Below are 22,615 nucleotides of genomic sequence, written 5' to 3' on the forward strand. Positions count from 1 at the left end.
CCACCTCTCTGGGCAACCTGTTCCAGTGTCTCACCACCCTCATGGGGAAGAACTTCTTCCTAACGTCCAGTCTGAATCGTCCCATCTCTAGTTTTAATCCATTCCGTCCAGTCCTACCGTTACCCGACATCCTAAAAAGTCCCTCCCCAGCTTTCTTGTAGGCCCCCTTAAGATACTGGTAGGCCACTACAAGGTCTCCTCGGAGCCTTCTTTTCTCCAGACTGAACCCCTTGAATTTACCCCCTGGCAGCCCACCATGCAAGTTGCAGGACTCCAGCGCGTCTTCGCAGCCTGTCCTCGTGCTGAGAGTTCCCTCCCGTTGTACAGAAAACATTGTGTTCCTCGTGGATAAGAAATCCAGCCTGAGCCTGAGCGGCCCCTCACCGCCCCAGAGTGTTGCAGAACACCAGGCAAAGTGCTTTTCCCTCCGAGGGATGCAGTGCTACACTTTCTTCTGGCTGAACAGCCACGTTAGGGGAGAATGAGCTGAGATCGCCTCGGCTTGCTCTCCAGAACCAGAGCAATGCTGCAGTCGCGCGGTAACTGCTGCTAAAAACTGCACTTGACTGTTGGCTTCCTCGAACAGCGGCTGAATGATGCCCAGGCCAGGGGAGGTTTGGCTCTGAAGGGTCTCTCTAGTTTCCCCCCTGAGTCTTGCAACCCAGTCATTGGGTCAGTAATGGCTACGCTTGTGCCGGTATGTTCTCCCAGAAGTTGTTGCGGTGTAGGAAAATCTTTGGCTAGATTTGCAACAGACTTAGCTCTAAGATGGTGTAGGTGCCCCATCCCTGGAGGTGTTGGACGGGGCTTTGAGCAACCTGGTCTAGTGGGAGGTGTCCCTGCCCGGGGCAGGGGGTTGGAACTAGATCATAGAATCATAGAATGGTTCAGGTTGGAAGGGACCTTAAAGATCATCCAGTTCCCAACCCCAGGACATTGCGGTGCAGGAGCATCCTAGATCATCCAGTGCGTTTAAGCTGGGAGTGACTTTAAGTTGCAGGTTTCCAGCAAATAATTGTATTTACACGTGTGAGGGCCATGTGTTCCCATCCTGGGCCTGGCAGTGTGCACTCACCGTCTGCTAGTGAAGATTAAATGTACTTCATGTCTGTGTCCCACCATTTCTGAAGGGAGATACCTGTGGGAGGGGAATGCCGCAGCTGGTACGTGTGGTTATAACCGAGGACTTCCTTGGTGTTCATGTGCCTCTGGATTTCTGACGAGTGGTTCACGAAGCACAGCAGGTTCTGCTGTGGCCGTGGGGCTGCTCTTAAAGTACAGTTGTTTCTTATATCTGTACAAAAAAGTACTTACAAAATTCTCTTGTGTGTTTGTTTGTTTGTTTGTTTTTGTAGGAAGTATTGTGAGTGTGGGCGATCCGAAAAAGAAGTACACGTGTTTTGAGAAGATTGGACAAGGGTTGGTATATGCTCCTTCTCTGTCCTGTACCTTCCCTTACGTTAAGAAGGAAGCACTGAAACCAGGCTAAGTTACTTTGCTGGAAAAGCTGTTGGTGATGCTTTGGAGTTGGTTGTTATTTTGCTTTCTTTTTCTTTTGTATTTTTTGGGGGGTTTTGGTTGTTCTGATGGGTTCCCCACTTTCCTGCTCTTCTCCCTTTCCTGGCAAAGTTTTGAGTCACAGGGACTGGGTTTCTTGCGTGAATGTGTTTTGAAGTAAGAAAATATGTCATTAGATGGTCAGGTTGTTAAATGCAGCTGCCAGCAGGGAAGGAACTGTAAGACAGTCTTCAAATTACAGATTTGTTTTCTGAATTAACTCTCCTTAATGCGGGTGTTGTGCCCCTCTTAGCAAGGTAGGGGGAAAACAGGGGTTGGGGGGAGGCTATAGGGAGGCAAATCAGTGCAATTCACTGAGAGATTTGCGGTCGGCTCTGTGTGCTGAGGCTCACGCTCCCGTTCCCCTCGCTACAAATGCCACGTTTGTTTACTTCAGCTGATCCTTTCTCCTCTCTAATCACGTTGGGCAGTCTGCAAGCCAGGGCAGTGCAGTCACGCCAGTTGAAATGGGATCAACTCCCGGTCCTACAAGCTGTGCTAAGTCGGTGGTTCAGCAGCAAGGGTTCAGGTGACCATACTGTCCCTTATTAGGAGCTTTGTTCCCCCTAAACTCTCTGGCTTCTGCTCCATTGGCAGCCTTGGCTCAGAAATACTTCGGATTATATTTACTGTGTGAAAAGGAATGGGACTGAGAGCACTTCAAAGGGACAAGTGGGAAGGGGCATGTGTTCAGCTCTCAGCCTTGCTCCGAAGCGCTAATAAGTGTTTCTTTTCCTTTTCTCTCTTTTGTGTAGAGCCTCAGGTACAGTTTACACGGCAATAGATATAGCTACAGGACAGGAGGTAAGTGCTACCAGAACACCACAGCAGTGGATTTTGGATTGTGTGCTAAAAGTTCAAGTTGATGCTACAAAATAAAGACCATCTTTCAAAGGTTCATGACATCTTATTTTTAATGAGGTATTTATTTCCTTACTAACGAGGCATGGTCAAATGGTCTGAGCCGACAACTGGAAAAAATGACTTCCAACGTTTTGATTCCTGAATCATTCTGTATTTGTAAAGAATCTTTCTGTGACCGCAAAGGCCAGAAGCAAATGTTCAGACTGGATGGTTCGTCAGTAGAAGTTTCTCTCTTCATCCCCAGGGTTCCTGCCTGTCCCCATTTAAACTCTTTTATACACCCTCTGCTCCTTTACTACCTGCTACCTTCCTATGCTTATACTGGGTGACTTCCATAGAAATTGTTCCTCTCCCACCCTTTGCCCACTCGCTTTCTGCCCTTGAATTGAGAGACAAGGAACGTCTGTCTGTCTTTTTTTCCCCCTCTCCCGAATATTGAAAAGTGCCCTGCATATTGCTTGCATAATAAACTAGGAGTGACGGAGACGCAGCATCTCTGGAAACCATTATTGCTAGGTGGAGGATTTTTACAGAGGAAAGTGTATGCATTATTCCAAATACATTTATGGAAGTCTGCAGCAATGCGCGTCTGCTTTGCATTTATACAACGTCAGGGTTGTCCACCAGCAGATTTCATAACCGTGCTTTTGGATGAAACTCCGTCACCCCCTTTCCCAGATCCTGAAGAATTAATACCGTTTAATTGCAGCCTCTGAGGAAGGGGCGCTGCATTTATTTTGAAACAATGGGAAAGTTTCCAGGAGGAGGAAGTCTTTTGATGGTTTTCTGCTTTCTTTCTGGACCCCTCCGTTGACTCACATGGGAATATTTTTGAACCCTTATATTACAGCAGACTTTTAAATCGTTCCCACTACGCTAGTGTGATTGGGCCCTGGATTTTTAAATTTGCGTTCGGCATCGCTGTAACCTTGGCACGTTGTTCCTTTCTGTGAAGCGCCCTGCTACCAACCCTTTGAGCTCAAGGAGCTCAGTGAATGGCAGCACATTTTGGGAACACTGGAAGGAAACTCCTTGATTTTGCGCTGTACGGGAGCCTTGGGCAGCTCCCAGGATTAAGAATACTGAAGATTTTCACCAATGGTGGCACTGGAACAGCCTGCCCAGGGAGGTGATTGAGTCACCATCTAGATTTGGCACTTCAGGGCATGCTGTAGTGACAGAGATTGTAGGTTTGGGGTTTTTTTGTGCGTGTTTGGTTGGACTCAATGATCTCAAAGGTCCTTTCCAACCATGAAGATTCTATGGTTCTATGATTTAGTATAACTACAGCTGTTTATTTTGTGTCCTAATGCATGGGATGGTCTTAGATAAGGAAAAGGCCCCCATATGCACTTGGACTGTGGGTCTACCTCTGAAGAGGAGTGAGGAAGTACAGGAGCCTCTCTGAAGCTCCCTCAGCATTGGTCTGGGATTTCTTTTATCTGCCTCAAATGCCGTCCCCCTCTTCTTCGTCCTTCGTTCTCCTCTCTGGTCTTGCATAAAGGGCAGCATGGGGTTTTTGTTTTTGTCTTTTTTAGGTGCTGTTTGGCAGCCCTGGTGAATACTGTGGAAAACCAGCATGGTGTCTGTCTGTTCTTGCCTTCTCATGTGTTGGGATTTTTCTGTAGTCGCCCCTGCTATAGTATCAAAATGCTAATTGTATCCGTCTATATTGGCACTCCGTGGCTTGTTTCCTTTTAATCCTTTCTTTTGTGAGCTGGAGTTACTGGCTCCCCTCCATTCGCCTAGGCCTCTTTCCCTGCAAGTGGCAGTTTTTGTGAAGGCATAATTACATTTCATTCCCTTTGCCTAAATATTGTCCCAAATACAGTTGGGTCGTAACGTCTGTGGAAGTGTTTCTTCCTCCTGCTGTGCTGAGTGGCCTTATTGATTTGACGGCTTGTCTGAGGGCCAGGTGCTCTCACGAAGTACTGGGAGTGTGGCGAGGTGAGCACGAGTGTTGAAAACACGTTGTACCCTCCTGCCTTCTGTGTATATACCTGCAGAGCAGGTGTCCTGAAGCAGGCAGAAAGCTACAGAGCCGGAGGACTACAACTGACAAATCCGTCCCTGTTGCCCTTCAGTTATGGCCGGGGATAAAGCTGAATCCAATTCACTTATTTTCAGCCTTTTATCTAAACGCTGGTGCTTCTTTCCCCCAGGTTTTGCTGTGACAGAAAGAAATAGAATTACCACCTTGAAGTACTAAGCTCAGGCTACGTTATTTACACCCTCCATGCATGGAGCGTAAATACCACCCTCCAGAGCACGGGCATGGGCTGCCCAGAGAGGTGGGGGAGTCTCCGTCTCTGGAGACATTCCAAACCCGCCTGGACGTGTTCCTGTGCCACCTGCTCCGGGTGACCCTGCTCTGGCAGGAGGTTGGACTGGGTGATCTCCAGAGGTCCCTTCCAACCCCCGCCGTTCTGTGATTCTGCGATGGCCGCCCTGCTGTAGATTTCTAGCAGCAGAAATTTGCACAAGAGCAGAAGAAAAATCACCCAACTTCCAGAAACATCCAATCTAAAAAAAAGATTAATAAGAATCCTTTAAGAAATAAAAAGGTTTTGACATATCAGTCCATACGAGAGTAAGGGGATCTCGTCTTTGTTACCAAGAAGCTGTAGATGGAGACGGCTGTCCAGCTGTGACTTAGAGGTTCAGGATGAAAACAGCAATTCCCCTTGTCCCTTTTGGCATTAAGTATCCTCCAGCAGGTGTGGAAACAGACTTGGCTGCAGGAACTCGCAGAGTTACTAAATGGCTGAGCAACCCGCGATGGAAAAAGTGTTTTCCCCCTTCATGTGAATGTGGGACTAAATAATCGACAGTGGTACGGGCAGGTTTCTAGGGGACTCCCGCAATAATGCTTTATTTGGTCTTTCTTCACTGCAGGTTGCAATCAAACAGATGAATTTGCAGCAGCAGCCCAAAAAAGAACTGATTATTAATGAAATCCTTGTGATGAGGGAAAACAAAAACCCCAACATTGTCAACTACTTGGACAGGTATGTCATGACTTGAAGAGTTCACAAAGGGACTGGGGAAGACACTTCCTTGTCACTGTCTTAAGCGATCCCGTCGCAGCTTAATGCAGGGATGGGACAACCTTGCGTTGTTTAACGCGTGTGGCCATGTTGGGGTGTGGGTGGCTTGGTGGTCCTTTTCCATATCCCAGGAGAAACGGGTGTCTGAATGGGTTTTAGCAGGGTATCTAGGCTCGCTTTAGAGATGCTGGCAGCAAAGACAGTAGCAGTTTGCTGTCGGGACTCTGTTTTTCAGCTCTCTGCTTTCCAAATTTGACACAACAAGCCATTTCCTTCCTGCTGCTAGGGAAGAAATAGAAATAGTTTGAACTGTGCTATTTGTATTTTCTTTCCTCTTCCTCTGCTTTTCTCTACCACTGAGCAATGCCGACATTCTGCTTGCGGAGGAGCAAACTGCTTCCAGGGTTAGAGGGTAATCTTGTCCCTGTGTCTGTCCACTGACGTTTTCTGCGCAGTAGCGTAAGAGCGACGAAGGTGAATGACATGCGGCACGTAACCAGGCGAGGCTGCTTTCGTTTGGGTGTGAACGAGGGAGAAAAGGAGACCTGGCAGAGACGTAAAAACCCTTTGGAAGACAGAGGGAACAGGGTTAATCCCTGCTCAAAGCTGGGCTTTGGGGGGGCTCATACACATGCCGTGGCACTCCCGCTCAGCCTTGGGTATGTTACGTCCATGTGGGACAGCTCGTCCTTGAATCCCCACTTCTTACTGCAAGAGCTGCACCTAATAGCTTATCTGTGTACAGACCTGCTCTGCTTGAGCTGATGTCCCTCGGACTGTGACAATAACAGAGCAGAAACAAGCAGCACGGAGGCTGCTGCGCTGAGGGTGAACTGGTTTTAAAATAAACACGTAGCTGTGAAAATTCTGGTCACTGTAGCTCAAGCCCCTTTGTTTGCCCAAGTCTGCAAACAAACGTGGCAGTGAGAGCTCTTCCCCCCAGGATGTTAATGCTGTACGTAACGGTGATGGAAGCAGCGCCACCATCACCCGCTGTTTGGAGGTTGGCTGCTTCGGAAAGAGAAATTGGTAAATGTGCTTCTTTGGGGCAGGGAGGTGCCTTGGGAAGCGCGAGAAATTCTTACATCTCCCCTGCTCAGACTCCAGGAAACAGTCGCAAAGCGTCAGCGCTGAAATCTGGGGCGTACCAAAAGCCCAATGGGCAAAAGCGTTGCACGGTGGCTTGAATTCATCAATGTAACATCGACGCGTTGCGTCGAGGCTGGTGTCGTTCACCTTATGTTGAAGATAGAGGTAGTTCCAGTCGAGCTGCAGCAGGATTTTCAGTCTGCTGCACTCGTGTCAGAATCCATCCGTCCTGGGGAACTGCGGGTTTGGCTTATTGTAGGGTAAAGAGTGCCCAGAGAGGGCGAGCTGCAGGTTTTAATCTTGGCAGCTCATTTTTTTTGGGAAGCTGCAATGGAGGGATGTGACCTAGAATCTGTTTTGGAAATGTGAGAGCGTGTTTGCACACTTGTTTGCTCTGCATGTATAATAAAATCTTATCAGCTCTTTCTTTAACAGGTTTCTTTAACAGGCTTTTAACGTCTTAGCCAAAAAAAGTACTTCTTGTGTACTGCAGCATCAGTTGCGATGCTGAGTTTATACGGTGCTGCGTCCTGTGCGTGGCTGTAAAGAGCTGCCGTGTTGAAGGGACAGAAAGTTTGCTCCTGAAACTTTGTGGAAGGGGTGCGGGCACGGGGGAGTGGTGCTGGGCAGACGCCCTCTTCTTAGGAAGAGCAGAAGGATATTACCCGTGTGAAATGAAACAAGCGGTAAAGAAGAGTTACGAATTGCATCTGGGCTGCAACTGTTTGTTTCTCCCGCCTGATCAGAGGCTTTGTTTTGGCAAAACCGTTTGAGAGGCACATTCTTCCCCTTGGAGAGGGCATCGCTGAGTACATGCACTTGCCTCGTCTACCCAGTCCATCCCAGCTGTAAGGTCCTGCTCTCTTGTTCAAACTTCCAGCAACAAAAGCTGCTGCTTTTTGTCCTCCGCTTTCTCTCGCTAATCTTTTTCGGAGGGATTAGCTTTTTGTTTGAGCGCCGCAAATGGACAGAGCGGCAGCGGGGATGAACGCGGGGGTTCTCGTGCCTGTCGTGCCGCTTCAGCTCTGCAACTGCAGGATCCTGTTGCTGGGGAGCCGCGTCCCTCCTGCCTGGCCTTAATGTCCCTGTCGGCTTCCTGAGCGCTGAATGAAGCTGATATTTGAACGCCGCTTGCTGGCGTCTGCCTGCTGCTGTCGCGGAAGGAAGGACGAGGAAGGATGCGTGTGCCACTGTGCGACCTGGTTTCTTTTTTGCGGTTCTGTTTTTGACGGCCTCTCCCCTCCTGAGTCCCTCATGGGAGCTGCAAGGTAGTCATCGGTATAAACCACCTCTCTTGCTTCTTTTTGCCTCGGCTCCTGCCCTTACGCAGAGGTTTCCTGTGCTTTATTCCCTCTTACCTGCGTGACCTACTTGCTCGTGGTTGAGAGGTCTGACAGCTTTACTGTCATCCCAAAACAAACATCGCTGTGGAAGTAGTGCATTTATGCTTCAGACGGCTTTTCTGCCACAGTGTAAGTGACCAGTGTTGCACAAAGATGTGCTGTGGCGCTTAAAATAACGACATAGCCGAATTCAGCTGTATTTAAGAGCTGAAATAAGAAGCATCCAGCTCTGAAGACGGTGACACTAGTTTTCCTGTGCAGACAAGCAGCCACTTGTGCTGAGTTACCTTCTCGAGGTGCCAATTTCTTTCTACTGCATGAAAGAAGCCCACAGAGCCCTGCTTGTACACTCAGCCATGTCAACACGGGTATCAGATGCTCATTGTTAGGCAAAAAAACAACTCCTGCCCTTTGGTTTCTTTCTTTCCAGAGAACTCTCCTTAACCTAATATACCCTGCAAATCCTCACTTTAAGCAGTAGCCGCTGTTCCCCTCACCCCAACCCCAAATTCAGCTGGGGCTTGGAAGGACAATGAATAAAGCTGAAGATGTCCAACAGTCATGCTACGAGAAAACACTGATTTCTTTCCAGGCTAACTTCATGTTTGCATGTTGGAGGCATGTTACTGATGCAGAAATCTGTAACGAATGATTTCCCTCTTCTGAGCAAAACCAAATTTTATAAAGTTGATCAATCAAAAAGGACTATGACTGACTGCTGCGTGTTTGTGATAGGAAGGGCTTGGTGGACACCTTCCTAAGGTATCTAAGTGGAAGCTGAGGAACACCTTACAGGAGCAGACATTACCTGCTCTTGCAGAAGGATGAAGAGAAAGCTGTAGACCACCTCTTCCTTCCTCAAAGACTTTAATTAGCTTGTTTTTCCTGCCAGCCTTGTTTTGGAAGGTGACTGTGGGTGACAATGTTTGACACCATGCTATGCCCGATGTCACATGGAGAGCAGCACGTAGGTGTATGGACTTCCCGGTGGTGTCTCTGGAACTGCTGAGAGTGTGGTTTTGAGGCACACCTCCAGTAGGCAGCTCAGTGACTAGAAGTGGCCTCTGCTGCAGCAAGAGAGCGAAAAAATCCTTGAGACAGCACAACAGTCTTCTGAAATGACATTTGCTCAGTGGCAGCTGGTGGGGAGCCACCATTAATTCCACCTCCCTGCGTGTTATGTCAGATCAATCAATTACTGAGGTGCCTGGGTCTTGGCACATGCCTTTGGCTGCTCATGGCACAGCTTTGGTTCGCAGTGTGGTTCTTGGCTCGCTCCATCCCTTTTGGCTGCGGAGCGATACCAGCTTGCTCCCAGCATGTGCAGCCTGAGATTGTCACGCAGGAGCGGTGGAGCCCATTCTGCCCCCGTCCTTACCGTCAAGTGGATTTGGGCTGCAGAGGATGCTACTGGTAATGAAGGGAAGCGTTGTGATGTCCAAGGTGATGCTGGTTTGTGGAGAGGGTGCTGATAAAATCTGGAGAGAGCCTGGTTTGGCAGGAGTGATGAAGAAGCAGCAGCAGCACAGGGGAAGGAGGGAAGGGGGTGGATGGAGCGGCTTTCAGAGTCTGTTAGAAGGTAGATGACCCGCAGAGGTGGCAGGAGTACTTCTGAAGGCAGTTCTGCTGCTCCTCTGTCACTCCGAGGGGCTGCTGTGTGGGTGATACTGCTTTTGCTGGCACCTGTGATGCTGGGGAAAAAACTGCCAGTGCATCAGCTTCTCTTCCGTAGTCGAGTTGGAGACGTCTCTGCTCGGGAAGCGTAGCCCTGTGTCCTTGGGCTCTGTAACCTGAAAGAGACACCAGGCACTGTCTCCCTACATAGTCTTCAGCATCACCAAACTAAGATACCATCTTTGTCTCCAATATTAAAAGCTCTCCATAACTGAAACACTTTGGTCACACAGCTCACACTACACTTCTTGTTTTAGGGGAGTTTTTTCGTCAGCTCAGGTGTAGGCAGTGTGTCCTTTTGGGGTCAAAGCGTACCTCCTCCCCACTCCTGTGATGTCTCACACATCTCTGTCTGCTTTCACAGAACCACAGAATGGTGCCTTCCAAGGAACTTTCTCTTCCAAGGGATCAACTTTCCATGCCAAGTTGAGCTTAACTTGTTTCTCCTTCACTGTTGCCTTCTAGCTCATTGTTCTCTAGAACCTGTCCTGCTTTTTGCCGTTGGCTCTCAGCAAATTCACTACTCATTCTTCAGTAGGATCAGCGTTCCAGAGCAAAGCAAACGTCTGCTTGCTGAACTCTAATGCCTGCAGAAGCTTTTAGTTAGATTCTCAGCCCTCTCTCTTGACTCATCCGTCTGCTCCCTTTGAAAATGGGCTGCAAAGGTGGGTTTTCAAGCTGATGATTCCTTCCTTCAGGAATGTGTCATCCTGATGGATCTGTCATGGAAGATTGTGTTGATGTTTTTCCAGATGGGCCCAAAAAGGCAGAAGTGGTTGGTGGTTTGGGTTTGTTGTTTGGATTTTTTTAAAAATGAGTTAATGCTGAAGTCTTCATCTCGGGTCTTCTGCTTTTAGACATGAGCACACACCCTCCCGGCAGAGAAGAAAATCCCAAATGGCTGAGAAAACTCATCCCCACCTCAGGTGTCTCCTCCCCTATGGGAGTTCCTATGGGTCTTTTTGGACTAGCCCTGCCCTTTTGGGCTTTCCTTTTTTATTTTAAGTCTCTAGAATTGCTATGGCATCCAGCAAGATGTTCTCATTAGCCCTGATGAATGGTTCTGAATTTTTCAGACAAAATCCCAAATTAGTTTGGTAGTGTAAAACAGGGTCGAGGGGATTTTCAAATGCGTGATGCTTAAAGAAAAGTGTTCTTTCTGGGTTGTTCGCGGGCGGCCATCCGTCGTGTCTCCCAGGATCGTCCCTGGGCCTAGGCGAAGTGGGTGGTTGCTTTGGACAGCAGGATGCCAGCGGTGATGAAGCAGCTCCCAGCCACCTCTTCTGATGCAAGGGTCCTCAAAAGCCATGCTAGGTGCCAAATGTCTGGGCTGCACCCCAGGTATTGGACCCCATCCGTGACTAGTAGCTCTTCTCTCCCAGCGGCAGCAGGAGTTGTAAGGTTGGATCTCCATCTTAGTCTGGGCCCTTTCTGTGGCAGAAAAAATTCAGCCTGTCTTTTATGGCCCAGAAGCTTGTAGCCTGCTCTTCCGTCGACTTTCTGCACTCATCCTTCCCTCTGCTCATTCAAGTTGTGGTCCCATGTACAGAAAGCACCACGAGTACCTGGTGCCCCAGCACTGTGGGATACACTGCTCAAGCCTCGTGGTTTCTCTGCACTTCGAAGACAGCTTTAAAACCCAGTGCATTCTGGATAGGCGAAAAGTGGCATGCTCATAATTCCTGATTTTAAAATCTGGTTTTGGCTCTTCAGTTACCTTGTAGGAGAAGAGCTCTGGGTGGTCATGGAGTATTTGGCTGGAGGCTCCCTAACAGATGTCGTGACAGAGACCTGCATGGACGAAGGACAGATCGCAGCTGTGTGCCGAGAGGTAAAGCGGCACTCGCGCTCCAAGGGAGCTGTGATTGGGAAGGGGTCACGGGCTTTCCACGACCTGTCGCTGGCTCCACAGGAATAGCTGTCTCCAGCTTCTGTAACGCAACGGTCACCCTTTCAGAGGATGAATTTCGTCTGGGAGGTTGCAGCATACAATCCCAATGCAAGCCTAATATAATTCACCCTACTGCACTCACTGGAGTGCAAAATGGGGTTGGAATCCCCCTGGTTATGCCTGTTCTCCAGGTCTTTTGGGACTAACTTGTCCTCCTAGGGCCTGCTGATCCCAGTGGGATATCTCTCTGTAGCCCTGCACATACTGAATATGTGAAAGACTCCAGGACACTAAGCCCTTGCTGCTCAAAATGCGTGTTGTTAGAGCCCGTTAGTTGGCTAATTGCGACTGGTGAATAATTTCATGCACAGTAAGAATATCTCCGTTATTTTTATTTTTTCTTTCAGTGTCTCCAAGCTCTGGAATTCCTCCATTCAAACCAAGTGATTCACAGAGACATCAAGAGTGACAACATCCTGCTGGGAATGGATGGCTCTGTCAAACTAAGTACGCGGGGAACGGCACTGGTGATGACTTGAGTTATCAACCCAGGCCTGTTACCTGCTATGGGCCAGGCCTGGTGGGGAGACGGGTGTTGGAGAGGCTTGATGATGTGGCAATGAAGAGGCTGTAGAAATGCTCCTGTAGGTATTTTTGTGGCATTGGTTTTAAAGGAGATTCACAAGCATCTTGAGTCCTTGTGAACTGATACCAGGCTCGAAGTGAGGTTTGGGGTTCGTTTAGCTTTGGGCCATCTCTTTTTGTGGACTAAAATAACAGTATTTTTAATGCTACTCCAGTCTAGAAAGCTGGATTTGAAGGCGTAGGGCCAGAAATCTTTGTGCTTGAGTGATCTCTGCCATCTGGAAAATACTGCAGGTACTTCGGGGGCAGAGGGAGTGGAGGGAGAATTGAAAATTGTGTAACTAGAAAACATTTAATTTTACAACACCAACCCAGACTGGACTCTAAATGTTATTTCCTCCTTGCGTTATCACCAGTCATGAAGACCTTGAGGCTGTTCTGCCCCTTGGGTGCTAAGGTGGCTGTTGCGCTTGTCGTTGCCCATGCCGAGATAAGTCTGTAAACCAGCGAATAATCATCTTCCACCTATAGCTTTAACAGAATTGCGCTCCCTTTCTCTTCCTCTCAGTTCTGTTGGCTAGCACCCAACAGGCATAAATAAATCTATTTTTGTCGGCAGTGACAGCAGATATGACTCAAAATTCACACAGTGCAGATATGCTGAGTAAGAAGGTGGTGGGTTTTTTTGGTTTTTGTTTTTTTTTGTTTTTTTTTTTTTTTTGCACATAATTGCTTTTTAGACTAAAGCTGTACTTTGGTACAGTCAGATCTCTGGAGTGTTGGCGACGAATAGCTGATCGGGGCCAAAGTGCTCTGTTCCTATGGAGTAACTTCTTTGAGCACAGTGTGCAGGTACCGGGCAGTAGTTTAAAGTTAGAAAAAGTCCCTGTGGCTATGATGCAGTGACCTTCCGGACTTGAGCTGCTTTTTGGCTCTGCTGGAAATTTTCTCTGTTTATGAACCATATGTACCTTTCCTGGTTGTTAGCCTTGATGAAAACTCAGCTAGGGATCAGTTTAATTGTCATCATTCTGCCTAAAATTAAACCCGCGGTGCCACAGGGGGTCAGGATGGGCGGTGCATCTTGCTGTGTTGATTCTGCTGGGCTCCCAAGAACAGAATTTGTTTCCTTTTGGTAAGTCAAATACAAAGAAGACACAGGGCCCAGGCAGTCTTTGTGTGAAGGCTCTCCGTCTTTCTGTCTATTCGAAGAAAATAATGAGTATAAATTGAAGTACTTTAGACTCAGCCTGAACACTGTTTGCTCTGTTAAAGCAAATGCTGTTTGAGGGATGATATATCTACTGGGGAAGTAATATCTTCTGGGACTGAAATATCACCAGACAATATAGTAAGCATGTGGGTTGGGGGTGTGCATCTAGATCAGACTGTGCATTAATTTCTGTTTTCACACAGCCAGGAACAGTCTTTAGACCATATATTACGGAGTGTGTTACAGCTGCATAATGCTGCAAACGCGGTCGAGTGTCTCAACATCCATATGCGGTTATTCACTGACCCCCGTCGTGCACGTCAGCGCGTCAGCAGCTCTGTAATCCTCATGGCCTCACGTGAGGCAGATCTAGAAACTTACTTCTCAACACCGTCTTCTAGATTAGCCCCAAAACCACCCCTCCTTTCATGGTCGCAACCAGACGTTGCGGCAGCGTAACTTGTACTACAGCTCTGGCATCAGTAAGCGTTGCTTTTGGAGAAACTTGCTGATTTTCTGTTTCTTTAATTTTCCAGCTGACTTTGGCTTCTGTGCCCAGATCACTCCTGAGCAGAGCAAACGCAGTACCATGGTGGGGACCCCATACTGGATGGCACCTGAAGTGGTGACGCGGAAAGCCTATGGGCCCAAAGTGGATATCTGGTCGCTGGGGATAATGGCCATCGAGATGATCGAAGGAGAGCCTCCCTACCTCAATGAGAACCCTCTGAGAGTAAGCGAGCATCTTTTGCCCTCACGTCTTCACTGGGCCTGGTGGTGCAACTAGGCTCTAAAGGAAGCAGGTGGATCCTCCGCGTGGTTTCACCACCTGCAGTGAGAAGATTGGGATAGTTTGAGTTAAAAGCCATAGTCGGCTCTGGGTAGCCCAGGTGTGGGTTCTTCCTGTTGCAGACCTTCTGGTCAGCTGTGATGAGTTAAATCATGCACGCTCGTAATGCCCCACTTTCTGGAGATACTGATAGGGGCAGAAAGACTACCTGATGGCACCAAAGCAGTTGACTTCTTGAGTCCTTTTGCCTTGTGAGTGGGGAACAGTTCTCCTTAAGTACAAAAACATGACACGTTACTATTTCTATAAACGGAGCTTTTTCATACTGTCGGATTGTTCCTCCTTGCATGGTCCAAATAAAACTACAAGCTTACTAAGTCTTTAGACAGGGTTTAAGCCTCCTGATGTTTCCCTTGTTTAGTTTTTAATGAAAGGGGAGATGCTGTCGGTTTGTAGGGATGTAACTGCACTTAATATAAGCTGGGTTTATGGCTTCTCCTTCAAACACAGAGGATGAGGGATCTAGAAAAATTCTCTTTAACTTTTGTCTCCAACTCTTGCACTGTAAGTGATTTTTGGGAGAGAAGAGCAGCAGCAGAGAAGAGTGAAAGAAACTGGGTGTCGAGTTAAACGAGGGTCGTTACGTAGCAGTACTTTGGCCTCATTTAACTCAACTTCTGCCAATTCCCAGGCTATCACTGCTCCCATGGGATGTGCCGAGTGATGTGCTCAAAGGGCTTGCATATTAACAAGTCTCTCACAGGTTTCCGTTTCCTTTGAAAATCCATCCAGGAAGTTCCTCGCATGAAATCCTGAAATGGATGAATTCTGAGTTCCTTGATTCTCAAAAGGGGTGTGTGTGTGAATGCTTCATCCCCAAGCAGTACCAGAACTTGTTTCTGCAGGAGGTTAAAAGCTGCTTGAGGGTCTCCTGGACATCTTTTGTAAGGAGCCAACTGCATCTTTATCCTATTGACTTTTTAGGCCTTGTGCACTCAGGGAAAGTACCAACAGAACAAAATCTCCTGTTTATTCAGGGCCACCTTCCCATGAGGATATAGTTATTGCAGGAGTCTAGCACTGGTAGAGTCATGCCAGTTGACTTCCCTATGTAAACACAGCCTGGAATGTTGGTTTTTGTCCTCCTAATCCCTTGAGAGGGCTGCAGGATCCAAACCCAGATTAGGAGGGTAAAACAATAAAGGATTGGATCCCATCCACATGAAAACAGGGCTGGCAGCTATTCTGTTGGCTGGAACTTAAGCATTGATCAGCCACCCTGATAAGGTGGGTCTCCCTTCCTCCTGGTTGAACTGGAGGAAGGGAGAGAAGAAATGAGTGTCTCTGTAATCCAGAGATGGAATCTGACCTTCATAACCCCCTGTTTCTTTGGTGCTGGTTTTTGCTTTAGGCCCTCTATCTCATTGCTACTAACGGGACTCCGGAACTGCAGAATCCGGAAAAGCTTTCACCCATATTCCGAGATTTCTTAAATCGCTGTCTTGAAATGGACGTGGAAAAGAGAGGTTCTGCCAAAGAGCTGCTACAGGTAGGTGATGGGGAACAGGGCTGAATCGATGTAATCATGCAATGCCGAGCGAGGCCAGGCTTACGGAGAGATCTTGTTTGGCGTCTTAAATACTGCATCAGCTGAAGGCACAAGCACTGCTAAGGTAACCTGCCAGAAAAAAAAGCCCAAACAACCCCAAAACCTTAATCTATAATAAAGTGTTAACAGACTACTCCCTTTTTATGCTGCACTTACTAATAGCGGCAGCTGTGCAGCATGTTCTGGAGCCAACCTCAAATAATCGCTGTGCCCCAGGCCTGCCAAATGCCGAGCCCCTTAATTCCCATGGCTTCTTCACACAGCTGGCCCTGATACCTGTGTGTCTTGTCACGGTCTGGCCATGGTTGTTCCTATTTGGACAGGAGGAGGGCTTCTAGCTGTTGGATGTTCTGGTTGTCTCCCTTCTGGTGGAGGGGTCCCAAAGCTCTTTGGAACGTGCATGGCTTGCGTTAACTGGAGCAGTTTGGTGTTACAACATTTTGCCAGATATTACTCCTTACAGAGTTGATGGAACAAAGCTTGTGAGATATCTTAATCGTAGAATGGTTTAGGTTGGAAGGGACCTTTAAAGATCCTCTAGTCCAACCCCCCTGTCGTGGGCAGGGACACCTCCCACTAGATCAGGCTGCTCGAACCCCATCCAACCTGACCTTGACCACTTCCAATGATGGGGCATCCACAACTACTTTGGGCAACCTGTTCCAGTGTCTCATCACCCTATCAACAGTTATTTCACTGAAAACCTGGTGTCTTAGTCTGAACTTCTGGTGAAAAGGGAGGGCCAAGCTAGCAGGCTTTTTACCAAGATAGATGAGAGGAGTGGTTCCTTCTGTCAAATTTACCATAGGGGTGGGAAATGTAGATCTTTGTAAAATAAATCTGTGATCAGGGGCACTCAGTCTTCAACTGTGAGACAGTTCCCCCTTTTTTTTTTTTTTTTTTTTTTTTTTTTTGCCTTTCTTTCCGCTAGTTTGTGTAGTAGATTCAGCTTTGGATGTGTTGCTGCCTTCTGAGACTGTGATGAAGCAGTAATCACTGGCAGAATGGCAGTAGCTGAAAGATCACTTTTTCTCCTTGACTTTCCAGCCCCAGAATCATAGAATTATAGGGTTGGAAGGGACCTCTGGAGACCATCCAGTCCAACCCCCTGCCAGAGCAGGGTCACCCAGAGCAGGTGGCACAGGAATGCGTCCAGCTGGGTTTGGAATGTCTCCAGAGACGGAGACTCCACCATCTCTCTGGGCAGCCTGTGCCAGGGCTCTGCCACCCTCAGGGTAAAGAAGTGCCTTCTCATGTTGAGGTGGCACTTCCTATGTTCAAGTTTGTGCCCATTACCTCTTGTCCTGTCACTGGGCACCACTGAGAAGATCCTGGCCCCATCCTCCTGACACCCACCCTTTAAGTATTCATAAGTGTTGATGAGAATACCAGAAAGCAGTAACGTTCTGTTCCTTGGAGCAGGAGAACATTTTGGCTGTAGTGTTTCTGCCTGTTTTTAACCACCCTTTAGCCTCTGATTATTTGGATTTTCTTCCCTCTCTGAAGCATGTTGCCGTGGGTGATTGATCCCCTCTGATGCTCAGAAGTCCTGTGGGATATAGTTGCTTTTTGTTTTCGGAACAGCTTGTGAACTTGCCCTGCATGCCTTCACTCTCATCTGAAGGCTGTTTAGTCATAGAATTGTTAGGGTTGGAAGGGACCTTAAAGATCATCTAGTTCCAACCCCCCTGCCATGGGCAGGGACACCTCCCACCAGACCAGGTTTCTCAGAGCCCCGTCCAGCCTGGCCTTAAAAACTTCCAGGGGTGGGGCATCCACCGCCTCCCTGGGCAATCAATGTTGTTGTACTTAGCAGAGCACCTTGTACAGGAGACTGACTGAACGGTTCTGTGTTTCTGCTCTCCTAAATTTCAGCTGCTTTGTAAATCTCTACTATCCGTAGAAGGCCAAGGCAATGCTTTCACTAGACTTGTGACAACAGGGAAGGGAGAAACGAGAGGTGATTCCTGCAGGAAGCCTTGTGCCTTGTGTTTGAACCGCACAGCTTGTTTTCACTACACCGTCCTTCCACGCACAATTCCACTATAGATTTTGCAAGACTTCTTTATAATTCCCCAGGGGAATTCGCTGACTTTTGCTCAGTCTTGGAGAATTTACATGTGTTGGGTGCAAATCTGTTCATCACTTCAGGCAAGCCCCAAAAGTTTGTGGTGGTAACAGATGATTCTATGATTCTATGACCTTTTGGTTTCACCTTTGTTCAGAGATTGGAGTAGGTTTTTAGGCTGCATATGGGTCTAGGTGCCAATATTTTGAGTAGCCAGCAGACTGCTGGGGCGCGTTCTGAAAAATTTAACTTTTTTTTTTCTCTTTTTTTTTTTTTTTTTTTGTCTTCCTAGCACCAGTTCCTGAAAATTGCAAAGCCTCTGTCTAGTCTCACTCCTCTGATCATTGCAGCTAAAGAGGCAGCCAAGAACAACCATTAAAGTGGTGGAGTACAACGCAGTCATCGCGTCAAGACTTTTAGGTGTCCATTTCAGAGACTGAGTTACCTGCCTCTCTCCCCTTCTGCTCCTTCTTCACAGGCGTGTGCTTAAAACTTTGATCTGGCCTGAAAGGTGGCAGGGGTTTTGTTCACTGGGTGTGGAAGGGCACGCAAAGGGACACGGTTGATTTGACATCGTGAGTTGTCTTCCCATCCTCGTGACGGGGGGCGAGAGGGGAAGGGTCTTTTGTATGGTTGAGAAGGTCTTTCTGAGAACGTCTGAACCTGACCTACACGTAGCGAAGCCGGTTGGTTTTCCTCTTTCTTACTGTGTTTATTTTAAAAAAGAACGTGGAGCCTTAGACCATGTTTATCTTAATAAATTAAATCTTTTGTTGGCTGGACTTTTCCTGCTTCTGGCAAGCTGCTATCACGCCACTGTGCTTTGGATGACTCGAGGAGGCAGCAGAAACGTGAACAGCTGTAACAACGGAAAGGGGAACGAGGATGTGAATATGCGTACCTCCTGCAGCCCTGCTTGGACGCTTTGAGGGAGCATGGAGAAGACCTCTCTGTGCTTCCTGCAGCCATGGGAGAAGTCAATTCACGGATGACCTTTTTGCCAAATTGTGCAAATTAGGGCCACCCCTCCCCCTTTAGTTTCAACTAATCTAGTTAAACAAATCTCAAACGTTACTGGTGTTCTAGAAGGTAAATCGCAGGAAAAATGGACAGAGAACTCTTTTAGGGTTATTTTATCAGCGCTGTGAGGCTTCTTAGAGACCCTTGCCCTGTATGGTAAAGCAAACAGAGCAATTACTGTTATAAAGATAAGATTTGCCTGCAAAATGATGTTGAAAACTCTTGTTTCTTAGAGGAAATCCAATGGAAAACAAACTAATCGTGGATGCTGCTTTCTTGGAGACGTGGGGACATTAATTTTTTTTTTTTTTTGGAAATTATAGTGGTTTCTTTATGCTACTGATTCCTTTGGTTGCTAATAGTCTGTAAAACAACAGGAAACCTGGAACTACTAGAGGGATTGGTTGTAAACACTGGGCTTACGTTCAACTGTGTACTGATTTTTAATAAAATGAACTGCTGTGTTTCTTAACTTGGGGCTGAGGAAGGATCGGAGAATGCACTGTCACCAGACAAGTCTGTCGGATGAGATTATTGTTCCTGTTGTCACTGGGAGCTGGAAAGTGTTGGGTGAGGTCATATAATCTTGTCTCTTGCCCCTTTTTCTGTAGTTCTTTGGCATAGCAAGTGGCTCTCAAGGGAGTAACTTTATACCTAGAGAAAATTGATAAAAGATGTGTGTTATAACTGGTGGAGCTGCTCTCTCTGTTCTGCTTTAGTCATCTACGGGGGTGAGTTTAAACCCTTTCTGGAGTAATTGCTCATCTCCCACCAGAACTCTTGTGTGGCACAGAAAGTCATTCCTGCTTCTTGCCGAGACCTGCTGCTGGCTCAGCCCTTTCCTCCCAGCGCCGGGGGTTTAATTCAAATCTATTTTTCCTGTTCGCTCCATAATAGATGACAGCTCTTATACTACTTTTACCGGGCGTAGGTAAGAGTTTGTGAGGTCTTTTGCTTCTGTGGTGCCTTCTCCCATCCTTTGTGCTCCAGGGTGGTCACTGTTTGACACGAGGCTCAAGTCTGAAGTCCGTTGCCAAAATCTGCAGCCTCTCTCCCTTTTTGTATATACATGTCATGTCCCTGTAATATTAAGAGTTTCCCCTCGCAAAGCTTGTATCTAAGGATGAATTCCTTGGGCAAAACAGTAAAGCTGCCAGCCTGGAGAGGGATGGGGAGCTATTGATGAGCTCCTCTGCTTGGAGCTTAGGTGGAGATGGCGAAATGGAAGGCCACTACCCTTCAATAATTCCCTTTGATAAGGACTTTGTTTATATTTCTTCTGGAAGACTTCAGATGGCATACATGGGAAGAAAGGAATTAGGGGCTAGATCTCACGTGATCTAAGATCTCGCATGGCTCTCATCTTACGGATTTGGCAATTGACTCTTTGATGGCACAGGATTAAATCGGACCCACAAATGTGTTTAATGTCTTTTTAACTCCCTTCCTCACTCCTTCCTCTGCGTCCCATTGAGATGAGAACCTTAATGCAGGTATACCCTATCTGCAAGCACGCATGGGAACTTACTTTTCTGCAGCAGGATTTCTGCTCAATTTCCCCAGAGAAGGTAAAAAGGGTTATTTGCGTGTGCTTAAGTCACCCTTCTGGATTTGCTGTTGCATAATGGAAAGGAATCCACAGGAACGACTGTTTATCCTTCTTCTTATGGTAGTGATGTGCGTCTGTCTCATTGACTTCCACTTTGAGTTGCTCCTGCCTGGTTTCTGTTGGCTGCTTGAGAGGGGATTTGCCAAAAGCCTTTCATTCTCCACTGGGATGCTGCAAGGCTGTGACCATAGATGTGTGTCATCTTGTCCCAGGCTTTTTTTTCCCCCACCTGTGATGGGTGGGAAAAGGGGACGACAGCTGCAGTATGCTTGGACCTAGTTTCAAGTCAACACGCACATCGTGTTTTGATGTACTAAGAAAATCTTCAAAAAATTTTGTAACTACCTTAAGCTTATGAGAATGGGATTATTTTTTGTTCTTCTGAGATACATCCTTTCCTCCACTCTCCATCTGTGCATCGCCCGGCATCAGCACCTGTGTTGTCTTTTGTGTAGCCATTTACAGCACTTGCCTGTCTAAAGAGACCTCTCAAATAAGCGACTCTGACTTAAAAATTAATCTCTGGGACTTATTTTTCTCAGAACATCTCAACTCTGCTGTGATTTGAAAGCGACTCCAACTAGAGAACTTCTTTGATGGCGTTGCTTTTTCTTTTACTTTTGCTCTATGAACCGAGTCGCCTGAGTTGAAACCGTTTTTAATCACAGCCCTTAATTATTTATTTGCCTATTAATATTAAAGTCTCTCTTCTATATTAGAACATAAAATATTCAATTGTTTGAGTATCCTTTCAGAAAATTGGCTTTGTTTCTGAGGGATCTCAAGCAATCCTATGCCAGCAATGATATAGCATGCTAAAGCTTTACAAAGGGCTTGGAGGAGGGAGAGCCTAAAACTCATCATCTTTTCCAAAACACAGATCGTCTTATTTAAGAAGCAATTAGTAACTTCGACAAGTCGCTTCCTATATTTCAAGAATGGGCATTGATTTGTATTACTTTAGCTCTGGGTTTTCTTTAAACAAACCGTTGATTTGGAGTTCACTGGGACCAAGAGACGGTTGTGGGATGCTGAGAGGATGGAGCCCGGGCAGGGATGGAGGGGCCGGCAGAACTTGCTAGTTTGGTTGTAGCAGCGATAGCGCACCTTTAGCCATCCCTGAAATGTCTTAACTGAATGGATGTAGTTTTTAAAGGACATAAATCTGGCTGATGAGTCGTTACAGGCTCTTCTCTAGACGGGCTTTATGGTCCTACCAAACTGCCTTCCCCTTTTAAACAAAAGGGGTGCACGGTTTCCTCCAGCCAGGAGGCTCCTTGAGAAAGGAGGTTTCCATGGAGACACTTACTTGACTTAAACGATTTGGTTAGGGCTGGAGAAGAGGCTTGAGGGGTAAACACCGCATCGACACAAAACCTGCTATTTTGTGAAGCAACTGGGGTTGCCGCAGTGTTTTGTTTCCAACTTGATGCCCCTTTTCAGAGGCCTGGTTTTGAAAAAGTGCCGAAAATGTTGCCTGGTCAGAAATGGGAGGCGTGTAAAAGGCTGTCGCTTCTTAGCCGAGATCTCTGTTAGTATCCGAATCCATCTGTCTCTCAAAATGTCGCGGGTTGGTGTAAGTAGGGCACATTTGCAGCAAAAGTACTGAGCAAGAGCAGACTGCAAGGGCCCGGAGATAAGTACGCGCTTCCTTAAAACTTGCTGTCCTTGTCTGACAGTAAAATTGGTCCAGACCAAAGTCCAAGAATAATATTTGTTTGAATCTCATTCCTAATTAAGAGCTTGCATAATCCGTTTGTACAGTGGATGGCGACATCTTCAATGTTAAAATTGCTGAAGGTGAAGTCTGATTCTCCATTCATCTTCCCACCATAAAACAGCGAGACTTTCTAACGGCTTCTTATTTCAACAGTGGTAGAGAGCCTGCAGATGTGTTTTGGGGTCGTAAGCCCAACTGGATCAAGCGTGTGGATAATTAATGCTCTAGGATCTCATCGTTTGTTGCTAATGACAGCTCGCAATGCCAAAGATGGGATCTTAGAGAAGCGGCTGCCAACTTTGACAGGGAATAACCAGCAATAACGAAACAGTGATAGGGATGGGAGCAGGACAGAAAGTCGCCGCCCAAATGGACACCTGTGGAGAAACGGTGGGAAGAGCTACGGAAGAAGATGGAGTTGGTCCGAGGAGCGTTGGGTTAGGATGAAGCAAAGGTTAAAACCTCAACTGCGCAATTGCTGAGGGAACTCAAGGAGTGCCACAGCAGCCGGCTGCGTCTCGAGGCAGGAACGTCTC

General features: G+C 47.2%; 1 protein-coding gene across 12 annotated transcripts in view; it reads left to right on the forward strand.

Moving 5' to 3' along the window:
* The window catches only part of PAK1 (p21 (RAC1) activated kinase 1), a 79,167-nt gene extending 59,945 nt beyond the window's left edge, over window positions 1-19,222 (forward strand). For all 12 annotated transcript variants that reach the window (XM_054192678.1, XM_054192654.1, XM_054192696.1 and 9 more), the window contains 8 exons: window positions 1,356-1,419; window positions 2,313-2,361; window positions 5,317-5,429; window positions 11,288-11,405; window positions 11,873-11,972; window positions 13,800-13,996; window positions 15,465-15,602; window positions 18,023-19,222. In XM_054192678.1, coding sequence (XP_054048653.1) covers window positions 1,356-1,419; window positions 2,313-2,361; window positions 5,317-5,429; window positions 11,288-11,405; window positions 11,873-11,972; window positions 13,800-13,996; window positions 15,465-15,602; window positions 18,023-18,109 — 866 coding nt within the window. In that variant the 3' untranslated portion in view covers window positions 18,110-19,222. The remainder of the gene's footprint in view (window positions 1-1,355; window positions 1,420-2,312; window positions 2,362-5,316; window positions 5,430-11,287; window positions 11,406-11,872; window positions 11,973-13,799; window positions 13,997-15,464; window positions 15,603-18,022) is intronic.
* Window positions 19,223-22,615: the final 3,393 nt, after the last annotated feature.

Source organism: Rissa tridactyla, chromosome 1 (genome assembly GCF_028500815.1).
Source record: "Rissa tridactyla isolate bRisTri1 chromosome 1, bRisTri1.patW.cur.20221130, whole genome shotgun sequence".
Lineage (NCBI taxonomy): Eukaryota > Metazoa > Chordata > Aves > Charadriiformes > Laridae > Rissa > Rissa tridactyla.